The 25,229-nt window shown below is 33.3% G+C and overlaps 2 protein-coding genes across 3 annotated transcripts; one reads left to right on the top strand and one right to left on the bottom strand.

Moving 5' to 3' along the window:
- The first annotated feature begins 789 nt into the window (after window positions 1-789).
- Window positions 790-11,994, top strand: LOC130645752 (major facilitator superfamily domain-containing protein 10-like). 2 transcript variants are annotated; one of them, XM_057451843.1, is made up of 13 exons: window positions 831-983; window positions 5,670-5,962; window positions 6,053-6,156; window positions 6,298-6,456; window positions 6,555-6,746; window positions 7,180-7,270; window positions 7,361-7,472; window positions 7,597-7,652; window positions 8,057-8,109; window positions 8,930-9,020; window positions 9,271-9,318; window positions 9,603-9,692; window positions 11,121-11,994. In XM_057451843.1, exons 2-13 carry the CDS (start codon window positions 5,740-5,742, stop codon window positions 11,234-11,236), a joined length of 1,335 nt encoding a protein of 444 aa, XP_057307826.1. In that variant the 5' UTR covers window positions 831-983; window positions 5,670-5,739; the 3' UTR covers window positions 11,237-11,994. The 2 variants fall into 2 exon arrangements, with proteins under 2 accessions (XP_057307825.1, XP_057307826.1); XM_057451842.1 differs by lacking the exons at window positions 5,670-5,962; window positions 6,053-6,156; window positions 6,298-6,456; ... (7 more) ...; window positions 9,603-9,692; window positions 11,121-11,994 and adding an exon at window positions 3,660-5,485 and having other exon boundaries at window positions 790-983.
- Window positions 11,995-13,372: 1,378 nt separating this feature from the next.
- LOC130645753 (cathepsin O-like) lies at window positions 13,373-24,926 on the bottom strand. The gene is made up of 11 exons (XM_057451844.1): window positions 24,661-24,926; window positions 24,225-24,333; window positions 23,464-23,605; window positions 23,287-23,323; window positions 23,198-23,211; window positions 22,952-23,102; window positions 22,542-22,615; window positions 22,084-22,128; window positions 14,888-14,982; window positions 14,649-14,819; window positions 13,373-13,728 (listed from the first exon to the last, which is right to left on the bottom strand). Exons 1-11 carry the CDS (start codon window positions 24,916-24,918, stop codon window positions 13,694-13,696), a joined length of 1,131 nt encoding a protein of 376 aa, XP_057307827.1. The 5' UTR covers window positions 24,919-24,926; the 3' UTR covers window positions 13,373-13,693.
- Between the last annotated feature and the right edge of the window lie 303 nt (window positions 24,927-25,229).

Genomic DNA, 25,229 nt, shown 5'->3' with positions numbered 1-25,229 from the left:
CCTCTTCGGGGACTTTTAGAGTTTTGAACTTTTACACGACAGATGTCTAAAAATCAAGGGTTTTTTCGATGTACATTATCACACCTTTTCACACTCGTTCTGATTTAACGTCGAGAATTCCAATCAGGGACCTATTTCCAAGTAATAAAATCATCAAAATGGATTATATGAAGCAACTTCGTCCCCAGGGTTCGTTCTTTCGATGTCTGAAAAAATACGAGACGCCCTGAGGACAAGGTTGATATTTGTCTCCAGTGTGTTGTGGCTATTCATACTGATTTGTTCTTATGCTGTTCTATACAACTTCAGCTTTCCGTTCTATAAATGTAATAATAATGACCTCAAGTCTTTCTTGGTTGTAGACTTGAAACCATGCTATATCCAAAAAAAATATTGGTATTGTTTAAAGGACTAACTCTCTGAGGATAATCTTTCTAATTTATTAGGACTCTGAATAAAAAATACATAGCTATATGCTTTTGTGACAACACTTAATAATTGAATGGAAAAAATGGTTGGACGCACAACCAGGAACTTGCATTTAATAATTTTGTATCAACGCAAGAAATACAGTATTCGAAACTACCGTTTTTGTGATTTTAAATTAATATAGTACATATTACAGATATTTCCTTGTTTATAAATCCTTTTTGGGGGGTGGGCAACTCTTAAAAGTAAAACAGGAATGCAAGCAAATAGACTCATCGTAACTTTAATTAAGGGAGGATGTGGTACAACGCGAAAACAACTAACCACCACGCCACCGGCAGCGCCCGCCAGCCTAGCGTCGCACGCGTTGGATCTAAAATCACAGGCATTTGGGGCCGGGTCGTGAGCTGATGTAAATAAAAACAAACTACACTGCCGCGAATAAGGAAGGAGGAAGCGACAAAGACAAGACAGGACAAGAAAGAAGAAAAATCTGCGTTGTCATCAGTCCTGTTTTTTTGTCTTGCTTTCATTGCATATAGAAAAAGAACAAGGTATGAAAAAACATTCATAGGTAGCTGTACCTAATGAATTTATTTATTTTATTAGACTGCTGAACTTGTAGCTAGAGATGAGACAGTCTAATCGATATCCGATATCCAAATGTGGTATGTGTCCAAATTTTGTGAAAAAAGATAATTCACCTTCTTTTTCTGACAAATTCATCAAATATAATATGTTAAACTGGATAAAAAGATTCTGTTTACTTATTTTCACAATGTTTTGTTTTTTTACAGTGGTGAAATCTTTGTATTTTACCAAACAGAAAATAGGTCCAAAGGGATGTTAAGATGTATATACAAGGAATCTATGTTTTATTCAATTTTTAGTGTAGGCAAAATACACAGCACTTTTACCCTGATCGGGTATAAGTATTATCCAAACGGGTAAACCTAGAGGGATAAAACAAAATTAAACCACAAGCATACTGTAACTAAATATTTTGGTAGTACCACAGTATATGTCCATTATTTCTAGTATATTGATGGTGAACCATCTTTTTGTAATAAATCATTACACAATCTCAGAATTTTTTTATGAATTCATTAATTGCTGCCATTCCCGATGAAAACACCAAGTTAGGAGTAAAAAAATATATTTTTTCGATAATGTGGTAAATTTAGGTAAGGATGCTAGGCTGAAAAGTAACCACTGACAAACTTATTTGCTTCTTCCTAATATTAAATTTACTGTTCTCCATTACATTCTACTACTAAGCCAAACTGGGAAACCGTACTTTCTAATGAGTTTGTCTCGAAACATATAGAAAGCCAGTTGGCAGTGAACTATTAACTTAACGAAGTACACCATCGGGAAGGTAGGTCAATGGGACTTGTACTCCGTTTCCATTTGTCATCGTCTTAGGAGATCAATACATCGAATTTATGTGAGGTCTAGCCCCAATACAAGGTGAATGACGAAAGTTTTTGCCAGCTGAAAAATTTGACTACAAAAAAAAATGCTGACGCAATGCCGACGCAAATCAGTTGAAATGTATCTCACGTCGGCAGTTTTATTGCCAACGTAAAAAAATTCTAATTTTAAGGGCTGCATTTCCAATAAAATATGAACAGAAAACATTTTCTATTGTTTCGATAATGATTTACTTGCTTATTCAATGGAAAAGGTTTTCTTGATTGCATTCTAAAACAAATCTATATTGTTCGAAAAGTCATTTAGTAACTTTTCATGGTAGCGGTGTTTAGCTTTTTTATTATGATTATTTTTTTCATTTTGTTTGTAGTTATATGACTGAATGTCTGCATCCCTCCTCATGTTCGGGATTTTCAAAGTAATTGATTTCTTATATTCAGTTTACCAGGGTGTAATCAGAAATGTAAAATAAGGGCAGCTAAATCCTAGAAGGGAATTTTATCAAGGTGGTCTTATAGGTATATTAAAATCTTATTTCTTCACACCTTGCATAAAACGGGCTATAAGTGCCATATTTTGTACTAAATATAATAAGCTCTGAATATAATAAACATTAAATTACAACCTGATTACATTTTAACTAAGCATCTATGCAAGCGCAAGCAAAGTTTGAGTCATTTAAGCGATATACAAGGTTTCAGTCACATTCTTTCATTGATTTATAGAACTGGAGTTTATTAAAGTTTTTAAAGTTCTGTGTCATTATTTCTTTGTGCTGGAATCTTTCTAATGCAACCAGTAGTCTCATGGTTGCTATATGATGTTGCATTTATTGCAGTTAGCTAGACAGTCAACAGGAAAAACAGTCTTCCCTTCTTATTTCACTTCTTCTAACAATCAAGAAGTAGGACAAAACATATGCCAACTTCCAAACCTGGTGCAAATGTCAAGTCATTAAAAACAATGGCACGCGTAAATATGTTTATACCTCCAGTTGGAGCTTGAGTAATGAAAATATTCTCAAGCTCTGTTTACATGGTATAACTTAAACAATAACGAAGCATGGAAATCTGTGAAGCTAAGTCTAAGAAAAGGAGGAAAACTTTCCAAAAGAGTGAACTCTTTACTCTAAATGAGGTTTTTCTGTGTTAGTTAAAATTGTTTCCTTAAAAAATATTTATTAAAAAAAGTCTATATTGCCCCATTTAAATTTAAAAGGAAGTTATGGTAATTTAAAATTTTACTCAAAGCATCATTTTTATAAAGATTTAAGTATCAAAAATCAAAATAGGGTTTCTTTGACGTTTAAATTTTTTACATTTTATAAAATTGTTACCACAAAAAATTATTTTCTTTGAAATGGCCTCATGTAATTGCTTTAAATTTACACCAGAAAGTTTGTATAACTAGCTGTAATAATATTGGTTTTCTAAAAGTTTATCAAGCAGCATAACTATTTTAGTTTAACAGAATTTGTATATTGTAATACCAAGAATTATGCTTTTGTATTTTGTAAGAAATAGTTTTTTTATTTTTATATTTGGAGTTTGTATATATTGTAGTTGTACTTTTTTACACTATGCACACCTTTTGGTTGAGTTAAAATTTACTTTAAAAATATTGACATTTTGGGGATACCCTAAATATGTCACTATTTATTAAGATTTATCCTGCAAGATCAAGAATCTCAGTATTTGGCGCATATATGTACACATTTACCTTGATTTTCAAGACGAATTCTTAAATTTAAGAAAATAAAAAGTGTCAGTCAATATTCTTTTCATTTTTTATTTTAGACATGAGTAAGGTAAGAAGTGATGTGTTTGTGCCCAGCTCTGCTTATAAAGTTAAACAAGAATCACAAGAAAAACTGATGCTATCTGGTTTAAAAGCTGAGTTGTCGAAAGAACTTCAGTCCTTGAAAAACGACTCGTTTGGTGATATTGATATTTATCTTGTACGCTATCAGCTTAGAATTAAACATCGGTGTATACTAAAAATTTGCGCTCCTCTTCTTTTTGAAAAACTTCAACAAAATATCGATTGTGATGCAAAGAATGTTGATGAAGATGTGAAACTCGAGGAATTGCAGCCATTACGTATGATATATGGAGATAATATTGAGAATGACACTTTTGACATCTCTTCTTTGTTAACCGACGTTACATTTTCTGATGTGATGTTACAGGTCGAAGACAAAATGTTTAAATGTCACAAATGTATTTTGTCAGCTCGTTCAGAATTCTTCTCTCTTATGTTTCGTGGTAGCTGGATGGAGAGGGAGATTGATATTATCCCATTAAAAGATATTTCAGCACAATCCTTTAAAATTGTACTGTCTATTATGTATGGTAATGTTATCACTTTTCCAAAAGAAGCAGACCTCTCTGAGTTGCTAACAATAAGTGAAATGTACAATGTGAATTCTTTGAAACGAAACCTAAAGTTCCACTTGAAAAACAATTATTGCCATTTTTTTCACATCCCATGCAAGTTTTGTATCACTGGTGTGATTCAAATGATTACACTTTGTGAGGCTTACCCTTCATATGAGGATTTAGTAAACAGTAGCTATAATTGGTTTGTGAAGTACTATGCTAAAATTTTTGAAAAGCAACAATTCTCTAAATCTTCTCAAAACGTAAAGGAAAACATTTTAAAGAAAATTAAGTTATCTGTTCAGGTTATTAATGTTATTCAACACATCAATGATTGCATGCAAGTAAAAGGACGTTTACCTCACGTCAAATCCACTGATACAACCAGGAATTTAGTTTCAGAGTTAGAATGTCACTGTTTAGAATTTATTTGCAATAACTTTCAACGACTGTGCTGTCAACCGTCATTTATATTTCATTTATATGATAATAATAACGTCAACAAAAATCAGGCAATGCTGGAATGCCTTGTTACTGGGATTTCAAAATATATAAATATAGATAACTGCATCTCTGTGTATGATGGCATACTTGATATCGAAAACACTACAAAAAAAAGATTACTAGTTTCGGGCAGAACTGAAGCAATTGAAAATTGTGAAAAGTTTACCAGTGAATTAGAAGTAGTTATGCAAAAGTATATGCGTGCAAATTTTATTCGCATTCAACTTACTGAAAAGTGGAAAAATTTGCATGCAGATGTACAAAAAGAAATACGAGAACAAGCAGGTTATATATAAATCTTAGAATACATTATATAGTCCTTCATTGAATTAAAATTAGAGAAATGATCACCATTACTCATAAAAATTGTGTGTTTTGTAAACAAGAGACAATATCTGAGTATTGGAAAAATTCAATAATTTTTATTATTTAATTATATCTCATTTAATGTAGGAAACTATATGCTTCTATGTGAATTGTAAACACTGTAATTATAAAAATTGATTCATTTTGTATATATCTATATCATTACTTTTCTTGAAGAAAAGATGTACAAGTGTAAATTAAAAGAACCTAAGGGACATTTTTTTCGCATTTAATGTGATGGTGATGTACATGTGATTGTACATGCTTTTTTTGAATTGAAGATTGAAATAATCGTTATACAGCTGATTATAAGCATTTTTATGTTGAAGAATTTGATGGCTAAAAATATGTTCTTGTATTAATAGTAAATATTTTTTTTGTTAAGATGCAGACCTTAAAAAAATAACGAAACTAGAGTGAATAGTAAAATTGTTTGGAAAAGAAAGAAATTGTAGTGGTATTAATCATCATCGCAAAATTCTGTATGAAACTTGAACATTTTCAACATTTTATTTTTATTTTTAAACTGCTCTAATCTGCATCTTGTTTTATTTTTAGTTGAAATAGTAAACAAACGAACAAATAGCTGACCGAAAAAACCTGTGTGTAATCTCTATCGCATTGCATCATGAAGAGCACATATATCATATTTTTCATTTTATTTCTTGATCTAATCGCGTTCACTATAATCCTCCCTCTCTTTCCTTCCATCATCGAATCCTACAATGAACAAAACAGCAGCCAAGAACAGTCAGACTATGCGTTGGATTATATTCATAAAATCATGGAATGGATACGAAACAAACTTAACATGCCTGACAGGCGCAGATACAACAACGTTTTAATTGGAGGTAAGTTTTGTTTTGTCTTGAAATGAATTTTCTTGAATGTGTGTAGGAGGTAGTGAAGAAGATTTGACATTCCAGTCTCTGACTTTTTAGGTCTCCTCGGTTCTTTATTTTCATTATTGCAATTTGTTTCAAGCCCAATCATTGGTGCATTTTCAGATGTGTATGGAAGAAAGAAAATTTTGATATTAAGTATGGTGAGTAAAAACAACACTTTCTTTTAACCACTGTTCCTTTTTTATATTTTTTAGTAAAGTCTAAAAAAAGTTCTATTTTCTCAGTATTTATGTTAACAATCTTTACGCATGTAAATTATCTATTTTTATTGTTTTTTTTAGATTGGCACTTCAATATCATATATTATTTGGTGGAAAGCTGACACTTTCTCCATATTTTTATTGTCACGTGTAGTTGGAGGGCTAAGTAAAGGCTCTGTTACATTGTGCACAACTATGATATCTGACGTTACTACAAATGAAAACAGAGGAAAGGGAATGGTAGAATCTCTTATATTAATGTCACTGAAAATGATTAACTTATACTGACGATAGAATGCAAAATTATTTTTTTTATAATTTAAATAACTTGTGTTTAGGCATTTATTGGTTTGGCCTTTTCCTTTGGTTTTATATCCGGACCTATGATTGGTGCATATTTTGCATCACAAGTCCAAGGCACTGGACTTGCTAATTCATTCACACTGCCTGCGCAAGTAGCAATTGCCTTCCAAATGATGTCTTTACTCTTCGCAGTTTTTTTGTTGGACGAAACTAAAATCACGAAAAAGGTAAACATATGTACGAAGATTTGTTGCGCATGTGCTGTTCAAGGCTGCTTGCATTAAGGGGGTCTTTTTTTAATTTAGAAATCAGGTATTACTGTTATGCTCTTACTGATTTGAAATATATGTTGTGTGTTATTATTCTCCACATTGTCATTAATATTGACAAAAAAACAAACCATTTCTTATTGTTTCAAATTTTTATTAAAAGTAAAAATAAGAGCCTAAATGTTTTCAAAACTCAACTTTGAAATGCTTTAAAGTTACATAAAACTTGTTTATTTTTTAGCTTCCTAGAAGGGTATTTTTAAAGATTTCATGGGTCCTCAATAAAATATTAATCTCCACTTCTTCTACTGTATTGACAGCCTTGTGTTCAAAAATCTGTTGTTTTTATAAAATAAAGACATTCCCACATGGTTTTCAATCGATTTTTTAGGAAACAACTATTTCTTCTAACCTGTCAAAAGCATTGAATTTGATCAATCCATTCAACATATTCACATTATCAAGTATAAAGAATGACAAGAGTGAGTTGTCACTTTCGATCTGTTTTGTTTTTATTTCGATTCTAATGTTTGCCCAGATACAGTAAATGTTTCTTCTCTTCTCTTTTTTAGAAGTTGCAGTATTGAAGAGTTTAACTCTAACCAACTTCTTGTATCTTTTGTTCTTTTCTGGTCTGGAATTTACACTGACATTTTTGACACACGAGAGGTTCAATTTTACTAGGTATATATGCAAATACTTTAAGGGAATTAATTTTAATTTCATTAATCACGATTTGAAAAAACACGTTTGTAAGTTTAGGAGATAAAAAAGGTTGTTTTTACACATTTTGTACTTTTCTTTCCAGCATGCAACAAGGGAAGTTATTTTTCTTCGCTGGTCTTATCATGATGATAGTACAAGGTAATTTTTCTAGCCAGCTTATTAAAACTACACCAATTTAAACCAGCATCCCCGATTTACAGGGTTTTTAACCTGGGAGCTTAGAGGCATTTATTTTAAAAACTTACTTACTAGGCGCTCTTTTTCAAGAGGCGTAAAAGAAATAATATGCTTATTTAGATCTTATACAGCGGACTTGACAAAAATTCGCTATATTTAGTTCTCGCCAGATTTTTTATTTTTTTTTATTTTTCGACGGCCGCTAAATTAAAATGGCTACCAATTTTACGTTATTGTTGTCCGCAAAAATAAAGAGATCCTGTTTGGTGAAATCTGTTGAAATTCGTCGTGATGATGACAAGAAAAGTGTCAATAAGCATGCTGTCATGAACAAATAAACAATCCTTATACTTTTTTAAATACAGGAGGATATGTTCGCAGGGTGAAACAGAATAGAGAAAAGAAAATAGCTATGCAGGTATGTCGTCATATGTAAACAACCATAAATACACACTTTTTTTAAAAGAAGTAAAATTTGAGCTTACATTAAAATGTTCTTGTTTTTTTTTAATGGAATTTTATTTTTAAAGTTCCCTGGAATTTATGTTGATCTAGAAAAGCAAAATGAATGTTTTTTCGCAGTTATTGTAAGCGATCGCGAGTAAAGACAATTATCGGTAGTTGTAGACAAAAAGAAAGTTGAAAAAGAGTCCGGGTTGTTCTTAGTTTTAAACAAATATTTTAAGATTTTTTTTGGCAGAATCTAAGACTCTTTTTTATAAAGGTGTTCTTCTAAAACAAAAAGAAAAAAGCGTGCATGGTGTTAGAACATTTTAAATTTGATTTATACAAACTCAAACATTTTTGCATGCTGTTGGTGAAATCTTTTTAGATTGATGTGGACAATTTTTGGGTTTTAATCCCCTAGTAGTCTATCGACTATCTATAGATTAATGAAGTCTGCATAAAAGGGAAGAGTTATAGTAAAAAGCGCAGGAGACAACTACTGTATTTGTTGTATGTCAAAAATAGTAATTTGTACACATTTCAGTGCATGAAAAATTATATGTAAAGTTTGGTAGTTTTCGCGGGGACCTGAGGCTCGCTTTAGTTGATATTCTTGACGACCGTACTTTTCTTTGTGTTAGTAACAGTATATTTTTTCCTAACATAAAATCCAGTCACACTTATAAGGTTGTTCAAAAATCAAGCTGTTGTCAGTCAAGATTCTTTAAACTGTGGTATTAGGTCTGCTAGTTTTGATATTGCTTCATTTTTTAACCACTTTTATTTTGTAGGGTATCGTCGCCATCATACCAGCTATGATGTTGATCAGTGTTACATATTCAGTTCAAATTACTTATGCAGCTTTACTTCTTTACTCATTTGGTAAGAAAATATTAGATACTTTGTTACTCTTTCTATATAAGCTGGTTGATATAAAGTTCTCTACATTAAGAGAAGAAGTTTTTGAAGAAAGGAAATTTAGAGAACTTAACAAAAATTCGCCATATTTAATTTTCGCCAGAATTATTGTTTTTCGACGGACGCTAAATTAAAATTGCTACCAATTTTATGTTATTGTTGTCCGCAAAATACATTCCGCTAAATTAACCAAATTTTCCATTTAATCCACTAGGTGCAGGGACGGTCGTACCATGTTTAACGTCGTTATTTACACAACACAGTAAGTTCAGTGTGTGTGGAATAGTCACTGTTTCATATTGACTCTATTTTGCAATTTCAATAATGATTATTTAATACCGTACTGTATTTATTGTAACTTATTCTTCTAATACGTGCTTATTTGAGGCGCTAATTGGATTTATTACGCTACTTACAAAAGAATCACAAGAGGCGAATTGCCAGAGAGTAATAAAGCGAGCAAAGTTGTTTTTTTTTGATAAGCAATGTTGTTTGTTCGGCAAAATGATTGTGATCAGTTGTCAACACAGAAAATTCATATTTTAGCTGATGAAAGTGACACCGGTGAGAGTATTGGTATCTTGCGTTCTGCTGGTGCATTTGCTCGTGCAATTGCTCCTGCCTTGACTTGCTCAGGTGAGGACAACATTTTATATACTTACCTCACTTTTTTAAAATAAACAAATGAATAAATAGATAACAAGTCAGAGAAATAAATAGTACATTGATATATATATATAGCTATAACATTTTAAATTAATTCTCATTTCTCCTCCCTGATTTACTGCGTACCTAACGTCTTTAAAAAGAATTTGTGAAACACAATAACCATGAAGATATAAACAGTTTATCAGATCTTCTTTATTCCGTGTCTGGTTCGTCTTTAATTTTTGACGAATCTTCATCCTCCAAATGCTCGTATTCTTCTTCATCATCATCATCATCATCGTCGTCGTCGCCGTCGTCTCTCTTTCTTCTTCTTTTCTCGAGCTCTCCACCTGCACAGTGCTCACAAACATGCTCATCCTCGTCGGTGGCAGTGTCATCTTCACTTTCTTCGTCGGAGTATAAGTATTCTCGAATGTTTTCTTTCATTACATCGATTTGGTGGCGAAGCTCAAATATTTCTCGCAATAAAATTCTGTTTAAACGTATAAGTTCACTTTTGGCGAACCTTTTGGTTTCGTTCGATTCTTCACTTTCGTTCGTTTCTTCTTCATCTTCATATGTTTCTTCTTTCGCATCAGCCTTTTTGCTTTCTACTTTCAATTCTTCAGTTTCCTTCACGTCGCTGTTATTCTCTTTTTCTAAACTTTTTATTTCGACGGACGAGTCTTTCGGTTCTTTGGAAATCAAATTAGTTATATTTTCCTCTTCTTTGTCCGAATCATCACTTTCAAATTCAATCCTACCTTCAGTCAGTTCTAAGCAACGAATAAGAGCATCGTTTAATTCTTCATAATATTCTCGTTCTTGATCGATACTTTGATATTCATCAAACATGATTCGCAACTGTTGTACAAGAGTGTTGATGGTTTCTCCTTGCTTCTTCACTGTTTCGACACATTTCGAATGAAAGTTGTCCTCATCGTCCTCCTCTTCTTCGGTTTTATTAAAGTCCAACGCATCGACCTTTGCAGCAATTTCATCCAACATTGCATCGGTTTTAATACCATCTTCAACCTCTTCAGTAGATATTGTCTTTTCCAATTTCTCTTTCATAAAACTTTTTTCTATATCTGAAGAAGCTTTTTCTTCGGACACCGCCATTTTCTTTCTTTTTCTTAAAACAAGCTTGTTTTTAAGCTGAGTCAATAAAAATATTTGCTACGACGAGCGTCCAAAAATTCGAAGATAGTGAAACGTTCGAAAAAGCATTCGAAACTGATGCCTTTCTTATGAGGTATTTGTAAACTCATCTCTGTGTAATCACAAGTTTGTTTTGTTATGTAGCTATGTAGAAAAAATAATCCAGATTTTATTTTAAACTTTTATTTTAATATTCTATCTTAATTTTACTTATTTTTATTTCTCGGGACCATCAACTTTATAATTTTATTTCAGTGTATTGGAGTTTTGGATCGTTTGTGTGTTATTTCATTGGAGCATTGCTTTTTGTAATTCCACTTGTTCTTCTTCGAAACACAATTATCAGTGACGTTGAGACAAAGAACAAGTAAAGCACGAAGACTTTTGATAGGAAATCAAAATTTAAATATTTTTTCGAAACAGTCATGGAAATGGTCTTTGACACGATCTTCTTGTTTTCAATGTCGCTTTTAAAAGCATGACGAAATACTGCTTTTATTTTTTTATTGTATGCAATCAAAAAATCGTATAAAAATTTCTAAACCCTGCTGTGCGGGGTTCAATTTATTTGCTTTGATTTATGTTTCAATTTTTTCTAAATAATTTTTTGTCGACCAGTAGTTATTATTTTAAAAATCTAGACTTTTGTGTTTAGTCTTTGTAGGCTGTGTTTTAATACTTTTATACGACTTTTATAGAAGTTTTTCTAATCTCACGTCGTTAAAGTCGACACTTTTTTTCATGTTGTCGTCGGTAATATGATATCGCACGTTTACGAGGTGCAATTAGGAAATAATTGAACGAGTATTTTTTTTTTTTCTGGCATTTTTACTAAAGCGAATTTTTCAAAGTGGAATCTAAAACAATGAGTATACTCAGAGACATTTCGCCGTTCAATTCGCCTCGTGGAAATTTGTAGAGACGAAATAGTGAGACTTTTAGCGTACAAGTTAGATTTTATAGCAATTTATTTATGGTGGTGGTCGCTAAACTATTTATTAGATAGTTTTTATTTACGTGATTTTAACACACAAAGTTTTGTATTTTTATAACTTTTGAAATGTTTGAATACTGCATTTTGCAAGTTTTGTACTTTTAAAAATTGGTGGAAGAAAATGTAAGAATGGAAGTGTTTTTTTGTATTAGATACCAGAAAAATATGTCTTAATGGGCGTTTGTGAAATTTTGGAAATTTTATTAAATTTAGGCGAACCAAAAGCATCATTAAACATACCGTGTAAAATATTTTTGTCGAATCGAGAAATATTATAATTTAATGCCAGACATTTAATTTCTAATCATTTAGGAAAATTGATAATTCCCAGTTAAAAATCGTTATCTTTAAAATCGTTGTTGTTCCAAAGCTTTTTATCAACTTTCCCCGCAATCGGCATACTGCGGAAGACCTACGGATCTGAAGGTTAAGTGCGAGTTTGATCGATTCGCAAAAAACATATCTAGCGAAAGTCAAGATTAGCCAAGAATTTCTTAAAAGCATAAAGTTTCGCGAGTTTAAACTAGGGACGAATTTCGCGTGAAAAAATTTCCCGAAAATCAAAAAATCCCGAAAATCTTTTTTTCTCTCTTCTTTTTAGTATTTCAAAGTATGCATCCATTACTGTTTAATGTGGTAGCCACAAATAAGAATGAAAATGTTTTGCCCAATCTTCAACCTTCTTCCCAGGGCATTTTGCCTTGTTGATAAAGTTGACGGCCGCTTAAATTGTTGGGTTCACACACACCTGATATACCATTTAAACTTTTGATTTAGCAAGAAAAGTTTCAATCCAATGTAACAGCTACAGTCCAAAATTTTCCTTTTGTCTTTGCCCTCCACAAAATTAGACATGTGCGCCCATAGATTGGATAGTTCAGTCTCAGGACCAGCCACCTATTTGTAACTGTCCAAAGATTGGATAGTTCTGTCTTAAGACGGGGCGCGTTCCAAGATTGGGCAGCGCAAAGACACCAACTGCTATTTTAGTTAATGATTAAAGAAGAAAAAACCCTCAAAGATTTCCATGTTTTTGGATTTTTTTGTGGTGAAAAACTATCGCGTTTTGCTAATTTATAATTTCCAAAGGCATAAAGTTTGCGAAAGTTTCTACCCGCGAAAGTATTTAAGGGTCAATTTCATTTGGACAGCTAAAATGTAGGAAATTGTTTTAAGTGTCTTCAATTCAAACTAACAAAAAATCGGGAAGAGTAAATTTTAGCAGCCAGAACCCTATCCTGCCAAAAATTTTGGGTGCTTATGTAGAAAATATTTCTCTAACAACCAAAGTAAAGTTATATGGTATCTCTTGGAGAAATAAAACACTAAAGATCAGTTCTCATCGGTAGAAGCCTGTATCCGCCCCCATTATTGTACGTTAGAAACATACGACAGAATATGTTTATGTTAGAATAACATTGTAGATATATATGCCACAAGAGAAGAATACAAAAAATAACTTTCGCAGGAATCTCTGTGCGGTAGTAAAAATTTATAAACGAAGAAACGTTATCCGCATAACAACGATAGTTTTCTTTTTAATTAAAATTCAACATTAATGTATACAAAACAAAATGACAAAGAAAAATTGTAATTATTATTAAAAAAATAAGGTGAAAAAATATAAAATATATACTTTTTTTATATAAGAAACACAATGCTGAGAATATAGGTATTATTAACTCACAAATATTAAAAAAAGTGAAAGTAAATTGATATTCTGTAAATTCAAAAAACATTCAGGTTGGTCATAAAGGTATGTACGTGTTTTAAAAATGTGGTATAATATCTAAACTGCTAGTTATATTAATTATGTTACTATATAAAATACACATCATAATTCAATAAATGAAGGTTCTTGAGCAACTCCTACGAGAAATAAAATAACTGGATATTATTTAAATACAGAAAACAAACTATTCATTTATGACGTAAAACATTTCATAACAAATTTAAAATCAGTAACTCTTGTTTTTCATTTTCTTATTGCAAAAAAGCATGTGGGACCACGAAATACCTTTTTATACCAGTCTTTTATATGTTACCTGCTTAATTGAGATACTAAAAGTCTAAAAATATTGGATATATGCAGTCAATCCAAGGTAGTATATCAAATGGGTTCATTTTGTTTGCATAAATATACGGTTTTTGGCCAACTTAATGTTTATTAAAAATATATGATGAGTAATTTCATTAACCCATTCAGATTTAAAGAGAACACAACCAGCTTGTCACCAAAATCTTGATGAAAATAAATTTAAACTTTGACTTTGGTTTGACAACATTAGTTTATGTACCCAAGAAAAATAAATTAATTAGAATAAATAAATTTAACAACAATCATTGATTTATGACTAGCTATAGCTAGCTAGCTACAGTTTGTAGGGGAAAACACACATCTCAAATATTGTAGCATATTTAACTATCTAGACAAATTTGCTTATGCCATGTAGAACTGAAATATTTCTCGAATGAGTCTTCCCATTATTGGAGCAAACCTTTAGCTACCTGGCCTTACACCTTCGTTATCTACAACAAATCGACCACTAAAGTTGTTATTTTTGTTTACAACAATCCCTCGCACGGGGAAGATGTAAATTTATGCAGGGCAATTAACGTGCATAAATTATTTTTCGTCATCATTATCATAAATTAAAAGCGATGTGACCATCCTGTGCCAGGGTCTTTTCGCCGTTATTGAATTAATTAAAAAACGCGAAATACCCGAGGAACGAGGTTGGATGTTAGCACATTGTATTTCATTTTGAAACTTGAAAAAGGACACTTACCACATACATTGCCACCATATTTAATTCTAACAAAACCATCTTCGCCAAACGAACGACCCCATTGATTTCTTGCTACATAATATGGCACAGGACCATCTTTTAAATAATACGCAACCAGTTGTACTGCATGATTCATTAGACGATGGGTGCAATGATGTTGAATGATTCCACCTAACACAGAGTCGTGTATAATTTGCAGAATGAAAGATAATACTGAAAAAAATTATTTTAAGATTTACCAATATAGTCACGCCATAGTACTGCGTCAACGTTCACACCAAGTGGACCTTTCTGCGATAAAGAATACAACATGTATTCCTCATTCTTGACGACTCTAAACATGCAGAGATTGATTTAAAAATGTTTTCGTTTTCAATTTCATTTTTATTTTATTTTTGTCTGGTGACGTCATTGTTGTACACACTTTTTTTGATGAGCAACTCAAAATTTTTGTGAAGGCTCACTGCTACTTATGTTTCACCCTTTTCAAGGCTAAACCATTGCTTATTTGGTGGAATTTAGTATAATCCACAAAATTAAGTTTCATGATAAATACATTTTGCATGGATCCGCTAAAATTTTAAATAATGCCAATCCGTGAAAAATAATTCCAACGTTATTGACTCGTGTTTTATGTATTTTTAGTGGCATTCTGTTCACTACATACAAAATACAATGAAAATAAAAATGCAAGCTTAATTAACCTAATCATCTTTGTTTTGTTTACATGAATATGATGTATAATTGTGGAATAATATGATCGCAGTAAAATACCTTCATCTGAGCAAAATTTCTTGCGTTCATCTGCCATCCGCAAAAATAAATTCCAGCAAAATAGGCAAAGTCGCATAGCGTGACTTATAAGACATGAAATTTAAGACATTTTGTACATTTTCAAAGTTTAAATTCACTTTACAATTCTCTAGTTTTTATGTACATGACTTTAAGTTTTCCAAGAAAAACAGGTAGCTATTAATTTTTTTAAAGATTACAGGCTATTTACAATTTGGATGTTATAGGTTCTTAAATCTGTTTTTTTTTTAATTTTCCTTTATTGTACTTCTTTATAAGAGTGGAAACAACTCTAAACACTGCAATGTTATTAAACTCTACCAGCGAGTTTTCAGAAGGTCTTTTTTAAAAGCATTCACTATGTTTTACACATAAAACTTCATATTATACGCACATTTTAGTTGAGCTTTTGTACAGATTTATAAGTTTGATTCAGGTATTTATATTTAGAGGAAAATTTCCGTTTTTTTAAAAAAAACAATCCTTTTAGCCTGCCTTTTTGTTTGACATTTTGTCAGCTTGCATTCCGTTTTTCCTGTACAGCATTTTTTACATCCTATATTAAATTTGGGGTAGCCCTGCAAGTATAAAATTAACTCCCGCAAAACACTGCAGGTTGACTCATCTGTGAAAATATATTTCCGCCAAATATGCAATTACCTTAGGTTCCCTTTGCTTATCCACTTGAGAAGATCCAAAAATTAAATAACTTTTGGAACAAGATTATATACCTACTGCTGTTTTTATAACACCCTCTCTTTCTCATTTTTCTTTTTATATACTCTTTAAAAACCAGAAAAAAGAGAAATAACTCTGTCTGTTTTTATTAAATTCTTCGCGGGTCTAACCACGCTGTTTCAGAGTTTACAACGTTTTTACATTAACGCATGCGCCGTAAAATAAACCAATCAAAATACAACGTATTGTCTAACATAATAAAAGAAACTATACAGAAAAGCTATTATACAGAAAAGCTATTTTCTTCATCCTCCCCCCGTAATTGACAGAAATCAATTACTATACTTGTCCTTAAAACGACGAAAGTTCTGCCCCTCTATCGCAGCCCGCCGGCGTACTCTACTTTCTACGCGGTGTTCATCGCACGCACCACCTGAACTACCTGAACTCTGTTCGTCGATGACCATAGGATAAAGTTGATTATCTTCCGCCTCAGTTGCCTTCACCTCTTCTTCTATCACTTCGAACGGTATTAACTTTTGAACAGGTCGATGCACATAAGTTGACCGGCCTGATGTCGAATTCACTTTTAATTTTGCACCTCGAGTTCGACCGTCCTTTCCAACAATTAATTTTTCTATCTTTCCGATTTTCCATTGCGAGCGTGGTGTGGGTGTGTCGTCCTTGATGAGTACAATATCATTCAGCCTCAACTCTGCGTCTGCTGTCTTCTTCCTTTCGTAAAGGTGTCGTTGCCTCAGTTCGTTCAAATAAGTTATACTAAAGCGTTTCCAAAAATGTTCTAAGACTGTTCTTAAACGAAGGACTCTTCGAGTGCATTCGGTCACATCTAATACAGTAATCGGTTGATTATTAGTTGTAGCATGGTTCAATGATCTCCCAAAGATAAGATGATTAGGGGTGATCATAGCTCCAACGTCTTCATCACTCGCATAACAGAGTGGTCTTGAATTGATTACACTCTCGACTTCACATAAAACAGTTTGTAACTCTTCAAACGTTAGAAACGACTTTCTTAGTATTTTCTTAAGAGATGTTTTTACGGAACGAACAAGACGTTCATAAAATCCACCCCACCATGGGGAGGCTGGTAGAATGAAGCGTTGACCAATTCTCATTTTTAACATATAAGCTTTAACCTCGGACGACTTAAATGTTTTGAAATTGTCACTTACAATTTCATTTGGTTTTCCTCTTCTTGAAACGAATCGCTTAAAGCCTCGGATGAACGCAGGTGATTTCATGTCAGGCGTGAGTTCAAGGTGGATTGCGCGACTACTAGCACAAGTAAAAAGTAAAATGTATACCTTTGAGCAGGAATGTCCGTGAATCCTTACAAATAGAGGACCGGCGTAATCAAGCCCTGTCGTAGCAAAAGCTTGCGTCAGATGATCCACTCGGAAAACAGGAAGATCCGGACTTTCTGGTGAGGTCATCGTTCGTCCTTGAAATCGCCGACATATTACGCATCGTCGTAAAACATTTCTCACTGTCTTCCTGCCACGCAAAATCCAAAATCTTTCTCTAATCTTCGCCAACGTTGATTCCACTCCAAAATGCAATACCTCTTCGTGGGCATTTCGAACGATTAACATTGTCACATGACTTCCTTCTCGAAGTAAAAGCGGGTGCTTTTGATCGTCTGTTAACTTTGATTCACCAAAACGACTTTTCAGTCTAAAAAATCCTTCAGTATCCTGGTAAACATTTAAATTCGACTTTGTTTTATTAAAATTCGAATTTTTGGTCATAGCTTGCTGTTCGGCACGTACAATATGGTCCAAAGATTTGGTTACTTCATCGACATTCAGGTTTTCATCGTTGTTTGATTCTTCATTTTTACGTATCTTTGCTATCAAATTGTTCTTAAAGCGAATAACGTAGGCTACGACGTGAATTAATTTGTTTAATGATCCATATCGAGAGAAATCAACGATTTCGTTCAAGTCAACCGCATTCTGTTCAGTAACAGTCAGTACGTTTTGTATGTCAGTCGAAGCTTTTAGCTCCTTTTCCACTTCAGTTTTTGAAAAGTCAGTTGTTACGTCATAATGAATGTTGTCGTTTAAAAGAAAAGAAGGACCGTTAAACCAAATACCATTAAAAAGACTCACAAAATCATCGATAGATCTTGTTGGTGGATCAGCAGGATTCTCTACGCCAGCTACGTGAAACCACATGTCAGGTGAAACAATTTTCCTTATTTTCACCACCCTATTCTCAATCCAGGACTTCCAAGTTCTCTCTTTACCCCTGATCCAACAAAGAGCTACTTGTGAGTCTGTCCAGCCAACAATGCGATCTATTTTTATCCTTCCAGCAATAGCCCTCGTGACATCCTCAATCAAAGTAGAAAGCAATAAACATCCTAATAGTTCAAGCCTAGGGATAGAAAGAGTTTTCAGTGGTGAAACCCTGGTCTTCGACGTCCAAAAAAATACTTTGATCCCAACCTTGGTAACAATCCTCACATAGACAAGAGCACAGTATAAACTAAGAGAACTATCACAAAACCCATGCAACTCTGCAGATACAACTTCGGTCCAATCAACGAAGGAAAACCTTGGTACGCGGACTACGCTCAAAAACTCAATTTTTTCTAACAGATCGATCCATCTAGCCTCAATACCACCTGAAATAACTTCATCCCAATCCGATTTATCCACGCACAAGGACTGAAAAAAAGTTTTAATTTGAGCTGTAATAGGAGAAATAATTCCAAGTGGATCGTACATAGAAGCAGATAAACTTAAAACATTCCTCTTTGTGAAAGAACATGCCTTAGATTTTCTGATAAATTCGTTAAAATCAAACAGAAAACAATCAGTGTGTTTATCCCATGTTAATCCTAAAACCTTATGACTATAGTCTTTATTTATTCCATTAACTTGGCTTTTAGCAAAAGTCATGTCATCTCCAATAGTCTTATCACACCCCTTTCGCCTATCAAAAAAAACTTGTAGTTCATTATTATTAGTAAACCATTTCCTTAATTCAAATCCAGCCTTACTCATCACATCCACGGCAACTTCTTGAAATTTTTTCCCTTCTTCAACAGAATTACAACCGGTTGTCGTGTCATCTACATACAAATCTTCACCCAATTTTTTCACAATCTCGGAATACATATCTAAGAATTTATTTAAATGCTGACGAATTGTTCCATTTAAAAGAAAAGGGCTGCTTGTTAAACCAAAAACAACTCTGAGGAAACGATAAATTACCACTTTGTTCTCCTCAAACCATAAGAATCGCAAAAAATCACGGTGAGGTTGATCAATACTAATATTTAAAAAGGCTTGCCTGATATCGGCAATAATTGCAATCTTGTTCAACCGAAACCTAAAAAGTACATCAAAGATCTTACATAATAAGTTTGGACCTGAGTATAAACAATCGTTAAGAGAAGGACCGTTTGCCTTACTGGATGCATCAAATACAACCCTAATCTTAGTGGTTTGCTTATCTTCCCTCACAACTGCCCTGTGTGGGAGATAATGGACATTACCACTTTCTCTGATTAATTCATTGCGACCTACTTTTTCAATTATACCTTCCTGGACGTATTGCTTAAAAATGTTATCATAGTCATCATAAATTCCTAGAGCATGCAGTTTCTTGGCCGTGGATCTAAGTCTTCTTTCGCTTACAAAATAATTATCAGGTAATGGATCGTGATCAGGCTTGAAAGGTAACCTTGTCACATAGCGTGATCCATCATGATAAATATGATTTTCAAAATCATTAATTACAGAAATTTCTTGACCCCCTACAGATTCAACCTGCCAAAATTTCTTTAACTCATTTCTTAGTAACTCATTTTTCTTCTCAACTTCCACTTTCATAACATGCTGTGTTTGCAAACAGTGCTGTTTCTGCTCCTCGGACTCGTATTTTCCACTTAAGACCCAACCCAACGTAGTTTCCAATGCTACAGGTCCCCCCGAACCCTTTTTCATTTTCCCAGTAAAAAAACTATAATAGAAATCTAGCCCAATCAATAAGTTTACATTCAAATCCCGACAATTCACGTTTCTATCAGCCAACTCTAAACCTTCCACATGAGGGTAACTTGCTTTTACAAACTCAAGGTATTGGTGGGTCAACGGACTACAAACATTTGGAACACAGTATGCTTCAACAAAACAAAATCCATGACAGTTCTTATGTTTAATCTTAACCTGGTAAACTTGGAGATCCTGAACCCTGGAATCGTCACTTCCGAAAGTCTTAACAATAACCTTTTCCTTTCTTAACGGTTTTAATTTTAAAGTCTTACATAAGTCCTGAGATAGATAGCTTCTCTGACTGCCACTATCGAATAGAATCCGCGTGTGCTTTTTTGCATTGCCTGATGTATCAGATACATCAGCAGAAGCAGTTTGCATTAAAACACCACTGTATGATGATACAAAATTGTTGTGATGAGCACCTGCTTGCGAACCATCAGAAGAACAAATGGAAATGTGATGTCTGTGTTTGCATTTTCGACAAGAATAGTTGCTAGGACAGTTGGGTCGAACTCGAGGTGCAAAATTAAAAGTGAATTCGACATCAGGCCGGTCAACTTATGTGCATCGACCTGTTCAAAAGTTAATACCGTTCGAAGTGATAGAAGAAGAGGTGAAGGCAACTGAGGCGGAAGATAATCAACTTTATCCTATGGTCATCGACGAACAGAGTTCAGGTAGTTCAGGTGGTGCGTGCGATGAACACCGCGTAGAAAGTAGAGTACGCCGGCGGGCTGCGATAGAGGGGCAGAACTTTCGTCGTTTTAAGGACAAGTATAGTAATTGATTTCTGTCAATTACGGGGGGAGGATGAAGAAAATAGCTTTTCTGTATAATAGCTTTTCTATTCTTTTAATAACCGAGGAAGTTTGGATGCGGATAGCCTTTCTTTGATTAATTTTCTTTTGTAGATCAGACATCTTCAGAAGCTTTAAAATAGAAGTATACCCAAACACTTACAAAGTATCCTGTGCCTAACAGGAGCCAAAATCTATCTCGATCTAATTCTTATCCACAAGGAGGGTAAACAGCAGTCTGTACCCAACAGGAGTAAACTTTTTCTTATGCACAAAACAGAAAAATGGCATGTAAAGAAACACGCGTTTAGAAACTAAAATAAAACAACCTTCAAAATAAATAAGTCTAAACAACAACTCCACGTATCAAAACAAACCAAGAAAAAACATGAATTCGTACTCTTCTATAGCCCCAAACCATAAGCTGTAAAACCAAAAACTATACTTATGTCTAAACCACGTGCTGGCACACAAGAAACAAAAAAAAGAAACTTCAATCAAATCCGTAAATATCTTTGCAATCAAGCAAAAATATCGATTTCGTAACGTCAAAGATGGCTGTCTAAAAACGTTCTTAAATGTCAATTAAATTATTAAGCAGTTCAAAAAAAAGGTCAGTCAAGTCAAGTAGCGAATGAGCTTACTGAACTATTTTCGTTTCATACGTGTCTTTCGTTCAAATTTCGTTGATCCAATCTTGATCAATGTCTTTGCTCAACAGCAATAGCATCCAATTTTCTTTAATTATATAAATCAATCTTTGTGTCCCTCATCGGGCGCCATTTAAAAACCAGAAAAAAGAGAAATAACTCTGTCTGTTTTTATTAAATTCTTCGCGGGTCTAACCACGCTGTTTCAGAGTTTACAACGTTTTTACATTAACGCATGCGCCGTAAAATAAACCAATCAAAATACAACGTATTGTCTAACATAATAAAAGAAACTATACAGAAAAGCTATTATACAGAAAAGCTATTTTCTTCATACTCACTTTAGGATGAGCTCTTGCTCAGAAACTGCTTCTTTTTTTAAAGATTTGTGCATCATTTTGATTACAAATAAAGGGCGTATTAACTTACGGTCTACAAAAAAAGATGTATAAACATCCCACCTACAAAAAATAGCGTATTCACTTACGGCTTACAACCACACACATGACTAATCTTCGGACCAACATCTGTTCTAGAATCAGAGATGTAGAATTCATACCATCAATAAACGTTGTTCTTGGAGAATGTTTGGACAAGTCAAACATGTTATGTGTAAAGGTTTTTAACAAGATTAAAAGAGGGAGAAAATACCTAATCAGAAAAATTCTTTTCCACATTGTTTTTAGGCCACTTTTATAATTTTAACTAAAAACTTTGGAGTTTTTATTATATTAGGCTTCAGCTTCATTAGAAAACTTCAATTTTGAAAATATAGGTCGTCCAAACATCCAATTTTCGATATAAGAATTTTTTTCGATATTAGAACAGATGGCTAAAATTATTCAAACCGCAAAAAGACTTCCCCCAGTTTTTCAGTTTTTTTTTGTTTTTTTTTGATAAAAACAACTTTTCTAAGTATTCTATTTTTCTCTGAAAAGGACTTACAGGTTACGGTACTGACATTTGCTATCCTTTCCTTCATATGGATATGCCTTTTCCGTCACAAGGACTCTATCCATCTAAAAACACAACAGAGCGGAGACATGTTCTTCTGCTCCATAAAAGATAGAATTATTTGATTCTTGAATTTGAAAAAGTGTCGATATATAAAAAAGACGTACACGTTGTATTCAGATCAAGTACGTACCCAAAATAGAAGTTTTGAAAGTGCATAGATTTATCGACCCTCTACATTTTATACATATTTTTAAATTTTATAAAACCAAGCAAATGCAAAGTGAAAATCAAAAAGAAATCTCGCTTCCTTCCTTAAAGAAAAGAAAAACAGATCTTATGAATGTTTGTATATAGATGCATGAAAATCATTAGATCGTAATAACAAAACATGTATTTACGTCAATAAGCCATCTTAAAGCTGCACACGTGTTTCCCCCTTCACATCCCATGTAAGGTGAGCAAGATAGCAGTTCTTGAGGGCTTAGCTCCATTAATGGATTACCACTTATAGCCCAGTAGGTTTCAACTTGCTCTGCACCAACAAATGCCCTAAAAACGAAACATATCGTAGCTTACGTTTCATTATGTTGCTAGCATACGCTTTGTCTGTTTATCATGCTGTCTACATCGAAAGAAAATCTTACCAACAGCTGCCGCACTAAAAATAAAAAAAGTTGATTGAAGTGGTGCTTTAAGATGATAAAAAACATTTTTATAAAACATATATACATACACTCTTTTGATCTTTAATAGCAGTTATCTTCTTTCTCCTAAATAAAAAAAAATAAAAAAGAAGTTTTTAGGTTGTGAAGATTTTAGAATAAATAGAATGCAGCTAGTCTGTGATATTTAATTGCAATAGACAGACCGTTAATACAATGCTTTAAATTCTTGAGACAATACCACCTACCAATCTATCTTGTCAGGATTGCGACGATGCAGAAGGCAGGGTGTTTGAATGTTTTCTGTCTCTGCAACAACATCCATCGGCTTGAAGTTATTACTCATAGAAACATATTTATCTCGTTGTGGTTGGACATCGCTGAACAAATCTTAAGAAAAGCATTAGTCATTTTTCCATCAACTACCTGTTGTACATAGCAATGGCCCATGTCAATTCGAGGCTGTCCATTTTAGGATCTTGTATGTGTAAGGAGTCCAGCATGGTTAAAAGCAACTTTTACAATATATAAAGCGCCATGACAAAACAAACGTCTCAGTCCAGGTCAATGAAAATCCTAACCGACCTGCTACCAGCCGAAATAGGAACTTAATCCGGAATGAGGAAATTACTTGTGCGCATTCTTCAATTAAATAACGTTTTTTGTTATTATTCTTATATATATTCTTATATATATTCTTATATATATTCTTCTTCAAATTTTGTGTTTTTCCTAACACATATCCATTAGAAGTATATTTCATGTTTACACATGTATCCAAAAAGAATGTCAAATTATATCCTCAAACTGCTTTTATGCTAAATAAATTTACTTGTGGCGTGACTTGATTACTAAAGACAAGATAGTTTGTGAACATTTCACATAACCATGAAACATCTTTATCCCGCTAAAATCTGCCTTATTGATATATTTTAAAGTAATAATCGGCCCTTAAATCTCCCAAGATTTCATTTAGAAACAATTATTAGCCTGTGTGAGTTCTTCTTACTTTCAAATTCTTCCTTTGACCAATCTGCAAATTTATTTATTCCATACTTCGCTGTTCCATTCAAACGTTTCTCTCGTTCGTTTGATACTGCATGCCTTCTGAGACTTTCCTAAACAAAGTATAGATGTAAAAGGATGTGCACAGATATTCGACTTTTTTTGGCGTTGCATTCAACTTCTGTAGCGTTGCAACGTCACATTTGACTTTTATGGGCGGTGTAACGTCACATTCGACTTTCATGGTCGTTGCAACGTCACATTCGACTTTTATGGGTGTTGCAACGTCACATTTAACTTTCGTGCTGTTGCAACGTCACATTTAACTTTGTTGGGCGGCACAACGTCACATTCGACTTTTGTGGAGTTCCTACATCGCATTGGACCTTTTTTATTGGTATGGAGAAAATAATAGAATAAAGTAAGCGAGAATGAACAACCTTAAAATGTTGAAATCTTTGATGATATTCTTCATCATGTTTGTAACTTCGTTCAAATATATTCATAAATTCTTTAAATAAATTTCTGGAAACCTCCTCATCCAGCATGCTTTGAGCACTTCCACGAAGTTGCAATGCAAATAATTTCTCTTTCCATACGCTGTGAGTGTACACTGAGCTTTCATCAAATACGAGGTGATATGGAATACCAGTTGATATCTTATAAACATGAAGCAGGAGAAAGAAAATATGTAACATTGTTTTTACTAAAGAAAACAAAATATAAAAATATAATAACATCCAACATAAAAATACCGTAAAAAACACTGTAACAAAAGCATGAGGCATTACAGGAGTAAATTTGCCGCCGTCCCCAGAACTGCGAGCCGCAGACGAACCCACTACACTACGTGCGACGATATATGTTGACGATGTACGCAGATACTTTATCCAGATTGTGTATATATATAGTTGAATTTTTATCATGGCAAATCTGATTATGCCCGCCTGCCATGACCAAAGTTCCGATCGGGGTAAAACATTCCCGGAGGTGCCATGATAAGAACTCA

Source organism: Hydractinia symbiolongicarpus, chromosome 5 (assembly GCF_029227915.1).
Source record: "Hydractinia symbiolongicarpus strain clone_291-10 chromosome 5, HSymV2.1, whole genome shotgun sequence".
In the NCBI taxonomy this organism is placed as follows: Eukaryota; Metazoa; Cnidaria; class Hydrozoa; order Anthoathecata; family Hydractiniidae; genus Hydractinia; species Hydractinia symbiolongicarpus.
Note: the sequence above shows the minus strand (reverse complement) of the source record. Positions and strands in the feature narration are given on the sequence as shown.